Source organism: Terrapene carolina, unplaced genomic scaffold, assembly GCF_002925995.2.
Source record: "Terrapene carolina triunguis isolate 2854851 unplaced genomic scaffold, T_m_triunguis-2.0 Scaffold138, whole genome shotgun sequence".
NCBI classification, from domain to species: Eukaryota; Metazoa; Chordata; order Testudines; family Emydidae; genus Terrapene; species Terrapene triunguis.
The window spans coordinates 5,122,890-5,136,606 of NW_020664489.1; the positions used below are offsets into that span (position 1 = coordinate 5,122,890).

The window sequence follows — 13,717 nt, forward strand, 5'->3', positions numbered from 1 at the left end:
GGAGAGGGCACATCCATCGCATTAGAAAAGTAAGACTATTGATATTAAAATATGATTTGTGTGCTTTTATTTGTAGAAGAAAAAAACATTTATTAAGGTTTTTTTTATATAGCGCTTTTATCTAAAGCGCTTTACAATAGTTAAGTAACAGTACAAACAACATTTGGAAAGATCATTAAGTGGTCTGCCGCAACCCTCAGCAATTTTCAAGTGGTCCATAGGAAAAAAAAGTTTGAGAACCACTGCTCTAAAGTCAGAAGGGGCCATCATGGTCATCTGTTCTGACCTCTGGCACATCGTAGGCCACAAACTCACCCACATGTTCCTGTTATAGACCCATAAACTTTGGCAGAATTACTGAAATCCTCAAATCTTGATTTAAAGACTTCCAAGTTATGGAGAATCCACCATTTACTCTAGGTCACGCCAGCCAATGATGCATGCCCCTTGCTGCAGAGGAAGGGGAGGGGAGGGGAGAAAACAGCACCCCTGGGTCTCTGCCAAGCTCACCTGGGGAAAATTTCTTTCCAGTCCTAAATATGGTGATCAGTTAGACCTAGACCATGTGGATAAGACCCACCAGCCAGACACTTGGGAAAGAATTCTCTGTAGAAACTCAGAGCCCTCCCCATTTAGCGTCCCATCTCTGGCTGTTGGAGATATTTGCTAATAGCAGTTGCAGATGGGCCATATGCCATAGGCAACTTCATCATGCCATCCTTTCCACAAAGTTATTGAGCTCAGTCTTGAAACAAGTTAGGGTGTTTTTTTTGCCCCCACTGCTCTCCTTGGACTGCTGTTCCAGAACTTCACAGAAACCTTAGTCTAATTTAAAGCCTAAAGTTGTTGATGGACAGTTTATATCCATTTGTTCTTGTGCCTACATTGTCCCTTAGCTTAAATAATTCCCCTTCCTCGCTAGTGTTTGGTCCTCTGATGTATTTATATACATCAATCTTATCTTCAACCGTTCTTTGTTTGGTTAGGCTAAACTCCCAACGCTCCTTAAGTTTCCTCTCGTAAGGCAGGTTCTCCATTCCTCTGATTATCCTACTAGTCCTTCTCTGCACCTGTCTCAGTTTGAATTCATCTTTCTTAAACATTGGAGACCAGAATTGCACTCAATATTCCAGATAAGGTCTCATCAATGCCTTGTACAATGGTAATAACACTTCCCTAACTCCTGGAGGAGTTGGAGTATTTCAAAATTTAGGATTTGATTTGACTTCATAGTTTTGGCCTCTGCTTGATCCAGAGGGAGTCTTGGAATTGTTCTTTAGGAATAGTAAAGCACCATGCTCATTTATGATGCTGTGGAAGTATTACTAATCCATTACATTAGGCAGCAGCCAGTGTTGCTTTTTGAGTCTCAGAAGTAGGAATAAGTAGTCAACAATAACTGAGGCCATGTTAATAAATCTGCTCTGTTAAAGTACCAAAGTAGCAGTTTAGGTTTAATTTCAGAAATGCAGTACTCAACTATGGTGAGGGTGATCTTGATGGCGGATGTAAGGGAAAACTAAGTTGTCGCATTTTTTCCTTCTCCCCCAGCCAATTGTACTGGAGAATTGCACCTATGTGTCTCTTGTACAAAAAATAAAATGTGATTGTAGACTAAAAGGTATCCAAGCAGTTGAAGTAACATGTCTTTGCTTTTCCATATTTTTCAGAAAATGCTATATATTACATTTAATTTACTGAATTAAAACTTTTCTCTTTCATATAATATCCATTTTACAGTATTAAGAATGTAATATTCTGTAATTCCTAGATAAGAATCTTACCTATCGTTTTCCTGTTGTGTAATCATCTTGCAAAGTTTAGGTACGTATTGCTTAGTCTGCATATGCAATAGTACATCAAGTCATCTAGTGCCCATTGACGTCTGTGGGAAGATTCTCCTTGATTTCAATGGAACTGGATTGGGTCTTTGGCGAGTAAAATTATGATTTATTAAGTATCATGTGCAGATCCAAATTAATGGATTCCAGTTTTTATAATAGCATCCAAAAGCCCATATCAGAACAGGGGCCTTGTTGTTATACTGGGCACTGTATAAACTAAATAAGAGATGGTCCTTGCACTGAAGGCCTCACAATCTCAGACCCCAAACTGCAAGGTTGTCTGTGTACACAAACCACTGAGCTCCACTGAAGGCAATAGAGCTCTGCATGGCCAGGCATCTGCCCACACAAATCAACTTTCCGGATTGGGGCTTGAGACTAGAGCTAGAATAAACATAAGGAGGGAGTGGGTGAAGATGGATATGAGTGACTGAGAGAGGAATACAGTAATTTAGAGAGGAACAAAATAGAGTTAAATAGAGTGAGGTGCACAATTTGCAGCATTCAGTCTTGTTTAAAAAGAGTGTAAATAAACATATCCGTGATGTCAGTAATCCGAAATCTCCTTGGTATACTTGTAGAACCTCTGTTCACATCAATAGAAACTGCATACATATCACAGAAGAATAGACTCCTAACATGATCATTTAAAACTAAAATGGTTGGCTTAGTAAAATTTTTAAAGCATGTCAAAATATTATAGTTATTCTATTAAGAATTATAAATACCATCTAATACCATAAATACCACAGCATATAGGCCTCTAGCTACTCTGCTTGTATTCTATGGAAAAACATCCCTTGTTAATCTTGAAGCAAAAAGCGGTGGTCTGTAAGTTAAGAAGCCAAAATAATTATGTGAGCAAATTAAACTTGGGGGGGGGGGGGGAGGGGAATCACAATCTGTCTGTGTGAGTCTACGCTACATAATGTTAAAGAAATTCAGTGCTTTATTAAAACAGTCCTATATATCGAAGTACTTGGTCTTGTAAAACCTTTGCTAGGAGTGCAATTTTGTCACTAGGGGGCAATCCAGATGCAGCAATAGTGCTATAGGGATACTTAAAACTATTTAATGACTTAACTATAGCCACCTCACTTAATACTACTTTGTTTAACAAAATTAATTATTTAAATAGAATGGTCAGTGTGATGGGATTACATAATCTCAACTGAAAATATATTTCCTCTATTTGTGTGACTGATTTAAGTAACTTGTTTGGCTGGCCAGCGTAGCAAGTGTCTGACCAGGTGTTCTTTTGAGATCTTCAAAACTTGCATTTTTCACAAATTTGAGAAGAACTTTGTTTTCTACCCTCCTTTTAATTGGACATTGTCCCCTGTACAAGTTGGGATACCTGGTATCAACTGCAACACATCATGATGGACTCTAAGCTGTTGGGTTCAAACCCTGCTAATCCCCCTTACTAACAGACGTAGCGGATGCCTGTTCTGCTTGGCGAAAGAGATCGCTTGTTTGGGATGTGGCTGTGCTTGTCTTTCTCTGCAAGGACTTGCTAGTCCAGAAACTTTTGGCTCAAGCTACAGCTTTTAGAGCAGACAGACTGAGAGTCACTTCCCAGAGGAAATGTTAACCACCAAATAGAGCCAAACATTTAATCAGCCAGCACTCCTTTAAGTGGACACCATACTCCAGGATCTAGAGAGAAAAAGGCAAAGTGCTGGCAGCCTCTGAGCCAACACTGGCAGTTCTGGCACCTGTGCCCCTGACACTAGAGGGCAACTTTGAGAGGTGAGGCCAGATGGAGCATAAGCTTGGCTCCAAGTACCATGCAGGACAGTCCTGCAAGGAGGACTCTAAGCATTACTCATCAAGACACATCCTCCAGGGCTTCCTGTCTAAACATGCACCATGCAGGGAAGAAGACCTGGTGCCAACCTGGGTACTGATATTGGTGACTGTGCCAATCAAAGGCCTGAGATGCATCTGTTACAGGTCCGGGCAAGTGCCTCCCTTTGGCTCCTCACCAGAGTGCTGTGAGGGATCCAGCAACTGAATCGTTGGGTGTTTTAAGCCTCTGGAGTCTGAACAGGGACCAAGATGGGGACAGTGCTTGAGGCTTCCAGGCATGCTTTCAGGGTGCAGATTGTTTGACACTTTTCCCTCCTGAGAGTTGCAAGCACTTGCTACAGCTTCCCCGCCCCTAGAGTCCGTGCTGACTCCCAGACTCTTCCTATAGCTTAAACACACCCTTTCACAGAACGCTAGCATATGGTGGTATGAGTCCACAGTTTACTTCTTCAAGGGGCATATGAATAATGTAACACATGAAACATGCTAACACTTTGCACAGGATTCTACAACACTGTTCTTTCTTTAATTGCATGAGAAATACAGAGATCTGTACAAAAATAATAAATCCAATAAATCCCTGGACCCTACTCCTCAGTATTGTCATAGCTTCAGAGTATTTTGGGGGCTGGGGTCAGTCATCTGGGGCTGTCCAGGGTCCTTCAGGGGTAGTGCCTGACTTGGGTTCTGAAACATAGAGCCTTTCTCCAACCTTCTTTCCTTTTCTTTCCTTGGCTGGTCTGTTCCCTTCCCAAAACTTCCTCTGTGGGTCCCAGTCTTCCCTCCTGAGTCTGTTTATAACCTCCTGCTTTGTCACCCCCATCTCTTTGTCCCTCTCAGGGAATTTCCATTCTTTCCACTATCCCCTCCTTGTAGGTAAGTTGGGGGAAGTTAGAGAGAACTGTTTGCCCCAGACACTGATAGGTCCTTAACAATTGGCTATTCTCCCAGGCCTGGGAGTTACATGCTTAAATGTTTTTCAGCAGTGGTGGATACACAAAGACAGAGGTCATATATGATGCAGCAATTTTCATGGTAACCACTGCATAATTTCATCTTATCAACCACAATTCATAAGTTGTAGATCAGTTCATCAAATCATAACGTTGCTGTAGAGGAGACAGACGCATCCTCTGCACCAGAAGCTGCAGCTGGCACGGAGGCTGTATCACTCTCCAACCACGCTGTTTGAGGAAGGATACTTCTCACCAATTCTACCACATTGGATAGGGATCCCTTTTCTCTACCTTTTGGAGAGCATCCCCAGGCAGGTTTCCAGGGACCCCCATTTCAGGCCCCACCTCAAGTGAGATATAAGTGGCACTGGATCAGCCATCTGCAACCTGACCCAGTATCCTTACAGCATACCACCTTGGCCATATTGGCCTCATTGCAAACTATCATCATGTAAGTTCTGGAGCAGATCTTGCTTTCCCGCAGCATAGTTAGCCAGCCCATCCACACCAAAGCCTAATGTCAGCCTCCAGGAGCAGGCAACAGAGTGACAGCAGAAATCTCCATCAGTGTTGTCACTAGATGAAACGGAGGCAGTGCTATTGGTCCCAGTACCAACAGCTGATCACTTCCAGGTATACCAGGATCTCCAGTTCTAAATCAGAGGGCCTGGGCCACCTCCTTCCTTTGGTAATGTTTGCCCCAATGTTGGCCATCCCACCATGTCCATCTTCTCCATCTCCCACAACTGTCCCTGCCACCATCTCCTCTCCATCATGCCATCATTCCTAACCACACACCTCTTTCCCCTCCTTCTCCATCCATGCCACTGTCTCTGGAACACCCACTCCCTCTCTTTTAAAAAAAAAAAAATCATAGCCAGCTATGGCTTCTTCATGTCTCATACAAATAATAATAATAATAAATACTGAAACAATGGTGATTAGAGGTTAAGTCCCACAAGTTGTTGGCATACTGAGTTCTTTGACCCTGGCAGGATTGCCCTGCTGATCAACAAGGGATCTTGTCACCTGCCGTTGTCCCTGTGTACTGCATACTTGAGCCAGTGAAGGGACTGCAACAGGCCCTGGCCACTCTGTTGGGCACATGTAAACAAGTGGAAAAAGGGATGGAGCTCTTTAGAAGCAGAACAGTTTAAGTGCTCCATTCACTAAAAGTCTCTCAGTCCATTCTACCTTCCTTGGGGATCTACACACTGGGTTCCTGTAAAAGCCAAATAAAACCCAATTTTAGCAGAGGACACAGTCCTACTCTCTGTGTTTACAGCACATGTACCTGAGAGGAAAAGGCCCCAGTATTTCAGGAGACCCCATTTTTTTTGTGCTCCTTTGGACACAAAGGAGGTGACAGGTTTGGTAGGAATGTTGGGAGCCACATGCAAGCCATTTTAGCACTTGCCACCACCTCGCCTCCTTCCACCAGACTTGGTCTACTATCACAACTGACAAACGGCTGTTGGATATCCTCATCCAGGGCTACCCCATTCATTTCCATCCTCTTCTCACAAGCTCATTACAAAAAGAAGTGATCTCCTCATTGCTTTCTCTAGGTGCCATAGAGGAAGTACCTCAGGAATATAGGGGAAGAGACTTCTACTCCTGGTATTTCCTTATCCCAAAGAAGAAAGAGGGTCTTTGTCCTATATCTAAGACATGGGTTGACTGAACAAATACATATGCTTCTTCTGATTCAGGATGGTAATCCTCTCTTCAGGCTCAAGACTGGTTCATTCCTGTTGACTTACAGGATGCATATTTCCACATCTCTCTCCACCAGAGAGAGGTATCAGAGAAAGTACCTCATATTCACAGTGGGGCCAGAGGAAGTACCTCATATTCACAGTGGGGCCAAATCATATCTGTACAAGGTACTGCCATGTAAACTCTCCATGGCTCTGAGTCTTCACAAAATTCTTAGAAGTAGGGGTGACCCACATGAGCAGTAGGGGCATTCTTATATATTCTTTCCTGGATGGTTGGCTGAGCAGAGGCAGATCCTAGCAGGAGACAGTGGCAAGTCTTGAATATGCACTCGTGCGCTCTCTCTCTGTTTGCCCAGCTAGCCCTGCTGCTGAACTATCAAAAAATCTTCTCCTATCCCATCATAGACAATAGAGCTCATAGCAGCTATGATCAAGTGTTCAGGTCTGAAAGCACGTATCTGCCTGAGGACAGATTCCTGCTAGTGCAATTACGATTACTTGAGCTAAAATCAACCAGAACATGATGGTACAGACTTCCTTGGGATGTTAGGCTATATGTCGGCATTTATGTATGTAACATCACTTGCCAGACTCCACCTGGTGCTCCTTCAACTCTGGCTCAGATAAGTCTACTCCTTGGAGAAACACTGGATGAATAGGAAGGTCTTAGTACTACCTCATGTCATTGAAGAGCTGAGATGGTAGCTAGAACCCAAAAAACATACAAGGAGGTGTACCGTTCTCTGCCCCTTCCTTTACAAGGACATTAATTGTGGATGTATCACACAGGTTGGGGAGCCCACCTGATCCAGATGCAAGGGATCTGGTCCCCCAGAAGACATAGGACTTCACAAAAATGTCCTGGAACGCAAAGTATCAGGGTAGCGTGTATGGCATTCCCAAGTATCCTTTGAAATTCCCTGGCGTAGATCCTGACAGACTACACATTTGTGATGCACTACATAAACAAGCAAGCAGGAGCCTGCTCATCATCCCTCTGACTGGAAGTCATCAAGCTCAGAACATGGTGCCACCGATACAGGATTACACCAAGGGTCGTCTCTTGGGAGTCATCAACAATTTGGTGGACTTCCTGAGCAGAAAATCTGTTGCCAGTCACAAAGGGTCACTTGTGAACCATCATAGAGCTGATTAATTCCATTATTGGGGGGAGGGATGGAATTCCTTTGAAAGACCAGTTTGGCACTGAAGAGAATGTCAAGAATCTGAACCTTTCTTCCAGAAGGGGTAGGAGGAATCCAGAGGATTGTTATTGGAAACTTTCCTTCTGTAATGGAGTCAAGACCTCCTATATGCCTTTCCAACAATCTTCCCAGGGCACTATTCATAGTTAAACAACACAGAGCCACAGTCATCCTTGTAGCTCCCTACTCATTCCCAGCAGTTTTGGCTGACAGACCTGCTCCAGATATTCATTCAGCTCCTAGACTGGCTGGACTTCACAGCACCACAGTCAGATAATCCATCCAGACCTGAAATAGTAGCATCTGACAGCATGGATTTTTGTCTGGTGTACCATGGATGGGGCCAGTTCTTGGCAAGTCCAGGAGATACTGATACAGTGTGGAAAGACATTACCAGAAGTACTTACGGTAATTATCAAAATGGGTTTTGCTTTGAGGGCCATGACCATATTGGTGTTAGAAGCATTCTGGTTTCTAGGCTTATTCTTTGGGCAGGTGGGTACTGAGTGAATTTTTCAAGACCTTTATATATTTGAAATAAGATATAACTGTCACACGCATTACATCATATTTTTAAGTCGTTAAAGTAACATTCACATTCATGTGATAAGGTACTTCTCATTCTTTAGCCCTGCCTTAGCAGTTCAGTTTCTTCTTTTCACACTGGATGCATAAATTGAATAAAACTACAGTAAATATATTTGTGCATAGTTCATATGGCTTGTGATGTCTGAGGAAAAAGTGGATGTATCTAGTAATGCTCTCTATGCTGCCTAATAAGACTTCTGATTAACACAAGAATTTGTTGGAAATAAATAGCATGTCATATCTTTGCACTTTAACATTTCTCATTACTCAGTGGTTGACTTTTATTAACAAGTAGTTCATTGTTTAGTAAGGGATTCTACTGATTCTCTGCTATAATGCAGTGGCAGATGTAGTCTCCCAATTCAGTGGGTGTACGAAAGCAAGAGAGCCCCTGCTTTGCATCCAGACCTGGCTGCTCAGAGTTGGGAGAGGCAGTGGGTGCAGTTGAACCCATGAACCTCTGCTATAATATAAAACTCAGTATGGCTAGTAAACTTTTGTCTATTTTGCAGGTGCATGTGAAGGAACATTGGCCTGCTCCACTTGCCACTTAATCTTTGAAGACCACATATTTGAGAAATTAGATGCAATTACTGATGAGGAGATGGACATGCTGGACCTAGCCTATGGACTGACAGAAACGTAAGGCACAGACTTTTCCAGTATGCCAGTGGGCTGAAAGAAAGGGATGGAGAAAGGGGCAGGAAAGAATTAAATGTTGCTAGAATGACTTAATCAAATGAGAATAAACAGTTGGAATCAATTACATAGAAAAGTTAGATTTTCTTTGTTAGCTGAAGTTTACTACATAGGTGGCACCTGTACCAAACTAAAGACTGTTTGCCAGTCCTCAGTAGTATCCTTTCAGTGTACAGATGATCTTGCACAGAGCTGTCATGTAGCTCAGTATAAACAAAGCATCCTACTAGTAGTTCCGCTACTGCTCTCCTGTTTATTTTCTTTCTTCTGCTTTTCTGGACCATATTAACCTTGAATGTAGAGGTTATGAACAACACCATGTTGCCAATTTGGAACAGGTAATTAGCAGCCATCGATAAAAGCAAAAGCAAAAAATATTAGATTGCAATTTAGTTTTAAGCACGTTTCTTTGTCTGCCGAAAACCTTTTCCTGTTAACCTTTTCTAGTGTTAGTCTGTTACAGCATTCAGGTGAACGCAGACAAGCACTCTTAAATACTTCAAAAAGCCCAAGAAAGTTTAAAAAAAAGTCTTGTGCTCAACACATGGGGTTCAGTTACTCACCCACACTGAGGAATTGTGTACTGCACATTGAGGGAGACAACTACCCCTTAAAGAGCTATTCTAAAGAAGCTGCAAATCAACTCCCTCTCCCCCTACCTCCATATATGTAGAGTCCTGCATGCATACAAATTTATATCCGCGGATATAAATCGGTATCCGCGGAGCCGCAGAGCTCTCCCAAGAACCGCAGTGGTGAAAGGAGCAGAACATGGGGCCACCACCAGTGCCCCACGCCAGCAGTTCCTCTGGCATGGCTGTAGCACCCCAGCCCTGCCCACTGGGGAGGGCACCAGGCTCACTGGCAGCTGTCCTTGATCGCGCTCTTGTGTTCAAGCGGCATGCATGCCCCCAGATAGGAGATGCAGACAGCTGCGTGGAAGGGATGGGGGCAGGGCTGCAGGCAGGGGGGTGCTCCTGGGAGCAGTGGCCCCACATTCTCCTTTCACTGCTGCGGTTCTCAGGAGAGCCCTCCGGTTCTGTGGATATAAACTTATATGTGCGCAGGGCTCTACACATATGAATACTTTTCCTAGCTGTCAAAGGCTGTTATATGATCAGCTTTTCCTTGTGAAGGCTCAAAGACAGGAGAACATGGTAGACAAGCACTTCATTAATGGTTTTAAAGGCCTGATTCTATCTGAGCTGGGCTTCACAAAAGGCCTGATACAGAGCCCATTGATGTCTTTGGGAATCTTTCCATTGATGGTTTTGTTTGTTTGTTTTCTCCCTGCCAGTGGGCTTTGGATGTATCCCAAAACAATTTTTTGATTCTGCAAAGAAGTGGGTCTAATTCAAGCATCCTTCCACCCTGCAATCAATGGGACTTCTGAATTAGAGACATTTCCCCACCCTCTGCCTGGGTTTTGGTCAGCCAAACTTTTTTTTTTTTTTTTTTTATAATTGCTATTTGTTTCTAGGATTTGTCTCCTAACTAAGACGTTAAGCTATGAGAAAGTTGTTTTTGCTTCCTTTCCTTCATCCTCCTCCCCATCCCCTTCCCTAAACAGAAAATTAAAAAGAAAGGATGAAGAAAATGTAAGACTTTTAAACATAGTTACTTCACCCTTACCATCTCTGTTCACTTCCTCCACGAGAAAGAGGTACTTCAGACTCTGGGCCAGAGCTATTTGGGGAACAGACTCCGGAAAGAATGTTCCAAGACCATATGTTTTTGATTTAACCACCTTTTATTTAAGGCTTTAGAGCAATGTTCTCATAATGACTAAGGAGCAGAATGCCAAACAGATAGCTTAGGCAGTTTAAATTAAAAAAAAAAAAAAATTCTGAATGGGAGGAAGCAAGATGGTGAAGTTTCAGAGTTTCTAAAGCAAGCTATACTTCATCAGTTTACCTGTCATAGCTATTGTTTCTCTGGCCAAGGATGCTATGGACTACTCGAGGGAGATTTTTTTTCTGGATGACCAGACCAACAGGAGGACAGAACTTTTATGGCTTCTGTTGCATTTGCTATAGGCTGTCTGGCCTGTTATGGTGATATAATTGTTAGGTAGAGAGAGAAGCCTGCTAACTTTGCTAGGGTACTATTATGCATAGGTTTTCCTTGCAGGTGAATCTCTAGACTTGGAAAGTTTCAGCAAGGGGAATATATTTGGTTAAAAATAATTGTTTGAACCATTCACAAAGACTCTAAAAGTGTTGATAGTGGAACTTAATGAGAAATCTGCTAAATATTTTCATTACAGTGTACCCATCAGATTGGGGCTCTGTTATGCTGTGCACTGTACAGACACAGTTCCTGTCCCAAAGAACTTGCAACCAATTTAAGATCAATTTATATCTTAAATTATATCCGTGTTAAAGCAGACACCTATGATGTTCTCAGAAATAAAGGTGATTCTCTAGGCCAGGAGCCACATGAGACCACTACAATTCTTCCTCTAAAGTATTAGACCAGTAATCAGAGCTTCATCTGGTTTCTTCTTGGCTTCTCTGACCCCCTCACCTCCACAACTGGGTATCTGTGTATTTTTTCACTGCTAGCTACTGCCTTCTAGTCAATATTGGCAAATAAGTAACATTAGACTGAGAAGGAAATTTAGCCTGGTTGTTTTTATTTCATATAAAGGACATTTGCTAATTCAACCCACCATGCTGATTTTTTAGGATGAATCTTCCTAAAGTTGTTTTATTCTCTCACATTCAAAATAAAGTTATTAGTTGGTGTTAATCTTTAACCTTGAGTATTATAATAAATCCATCTGGTTGGAAGCGAAGAACAAGTGTCTTCATATTGCCACCCTAACTTACATTTGCTCTAGCTACCTCAGTAAAGCATGGGAAAGGATGCCACCCTCTTCTGATGGTCATTATGAGCCCATTTCTGTGAAGTTTAGTTCACCTCCAGGGATGTACTGATATTCCATTGATATGGGGGTTACATTTCACCCATGTAGTCTTTCAGAATTAAATTAATAGAACTCGTTAATTTACCTGTTCTATCACTTCACGAAACCAGTCCATAAAATCATCCTCAAATGGGAATCTTTCCTAAACGACGAAGTGTTTTTCATTTAAAAAAAAAATCTTTCTTTGTTCCAGCAAACCAAAAGAGAGAGAATAATTTGCAGGATATTTTTATTAAGATAACAGAATGATTTGTTGTGCTAATGAACGTCTGGCTCCTTTGAATATCTTTGCTGGTTCTGAATCGTTGCTCTGGTAATTAGAACTGGATTTCTCATGTAATGAGTAAATGAATTGAGTTAGTGAATCTTGGCATCAGAGTTACTGTAATTGGTGGCAGGGACTGTTTTGGTGGAGTTAGTTATTTTGGGTCCAGTGAAACTAGGCTAAAGTCAGAGAGACTGTCTATAGATCGGCGCTGCAAAAATCAGTATATTTGAAATAGATGCAGTGTGAATAAAGTTAATGTTGGTCCTATGTGGAAGATTGGACAAGTAAAATTTATATGTTTTATTGGTCTAAAAGTTTCTAAAACTGATGCTAAAAGCTATAGTGTAACTTACATTAATTGCCTATCAATCTAAAATTATGCAAAATTTTAAATGTTACCTGTTGCATGTACATTTTAATGGACTTAAATTTTAGTAAGGTAGGGTTTTTTTAATGTAACAGAACGAGAAAATAAAATGCTGGAAAGCAAATGATGCTGGAGGTAACTTTTTTGACATGTCAAGTGTCATGCATCCGACAAAGTGGGTATTCACCCACAAAAGCTCATGCTCCAATACGTCTGTTAGTCTATAAGGTGCCACAGGACTCTTTGCTGCTTTTACAGATCCAGACTAACACGGCTACCCCTTTGATACAAGTGTCACTTAGTCTCTTAAAGGCATTTATTAAGACACCACTTTTTTTATTTGTGAATGAACTTGAAAATTATCTTGCTAATAGTATTGCTAAACTACAGGAAGAACATTATGAAATGCTTAAATAAGAATATTAAATGCTATTTTTATAGGCGTTTGTTTCCCCTCAGTCCTTAAGTGAAACTGATATGACTTCTATTGCAGTACAGTAACTCCTCACTTAAAGTTGTCCCGGTTAATGTTGTTAAATTGTTACGCTGCTGATCAATTAGGGAACATGCTCGTTTAAAGCTGTGTCCGTGTCCCCGCCCCCCCCCCCCCCCCGCCCTGTGGAGATAAGGTACAGGAGCGGGGGGACGGACGACACTAAATTGGGAGGAGTGGTAGATATGCTGGAGGGTAGGGACAGGATACAGAGGGACCTAGACAAATTAGAGGATTGGGCCAAAAGAAACCTGATGAGGTTTAACAAGGACAAGTGCAGAGTCCTGCACTTAGGACGGAAGAATCCCATGCACTGTTACAGACTAGGGACCGAATGGCTAGGAAGCAGTTCTGCAGAAAAGGACCTAGGGGATACAGTGGACGAGAAGCTGGATATGAGTCAACAGTGTGCCCTTGTTGCCAAGAAGGCTAACGGCATTCTGGGCTGTATAAGTAGGGGCATTGCCAGCAGATCGAGGGACGTGATCGTTCCCCTCTATTCGACATTGGTGAGGCCTCATCTGGAGTACTGTGTCCAGTTTTGGGCCCCACACTACAAGAAGGATGTGGAAAAATTGGAAAGAGTCCAGCGGAGGGCAACAAAAATGGTTAGGGGTCTGGAGCACATGACTTATGAGGAGAGGCTGAGGGAACTGTGATTGTTTAGTCTGCAGAAGAGAAGAATGAGGGGGGATTTGATAGCTGCTTTCAACTACCTGAAAGGGGGTTCCAAAGAGGATGGATCTAGACTGTTCTCAGTGGTACCTGATGACAGAACAAGGAGTAAAGGTCTCAAGTTGCAGTTGGGGAGGTTTAGGTTGGATATTAGGAAAAA

At 42.3% G+C, this 13,717-nt stretch overlaps 1 protein-coding gene across 1 annotated transcript in view; it reads left to right on the plus strand.

Annotated features, from left to right (window-relative positions):
- The window catches only part of FDX1 (ferredoxin 1), a 37,526-nt gene that overhangs the window by 16,111 nt on the left and 7,698 nt on the right, over positions 1-13,717 (plus strand). The window contains exon 3 of the mRNA XM_024217100.3: positions 8,639-8,768. Coding sequence (XP_024072868.1) covers positions 8,639-8,768 — 130 coding nt within the window. The remainder of the gene's footprint in view (positions 1-8,638; positions 8,769-13,717) is intronic.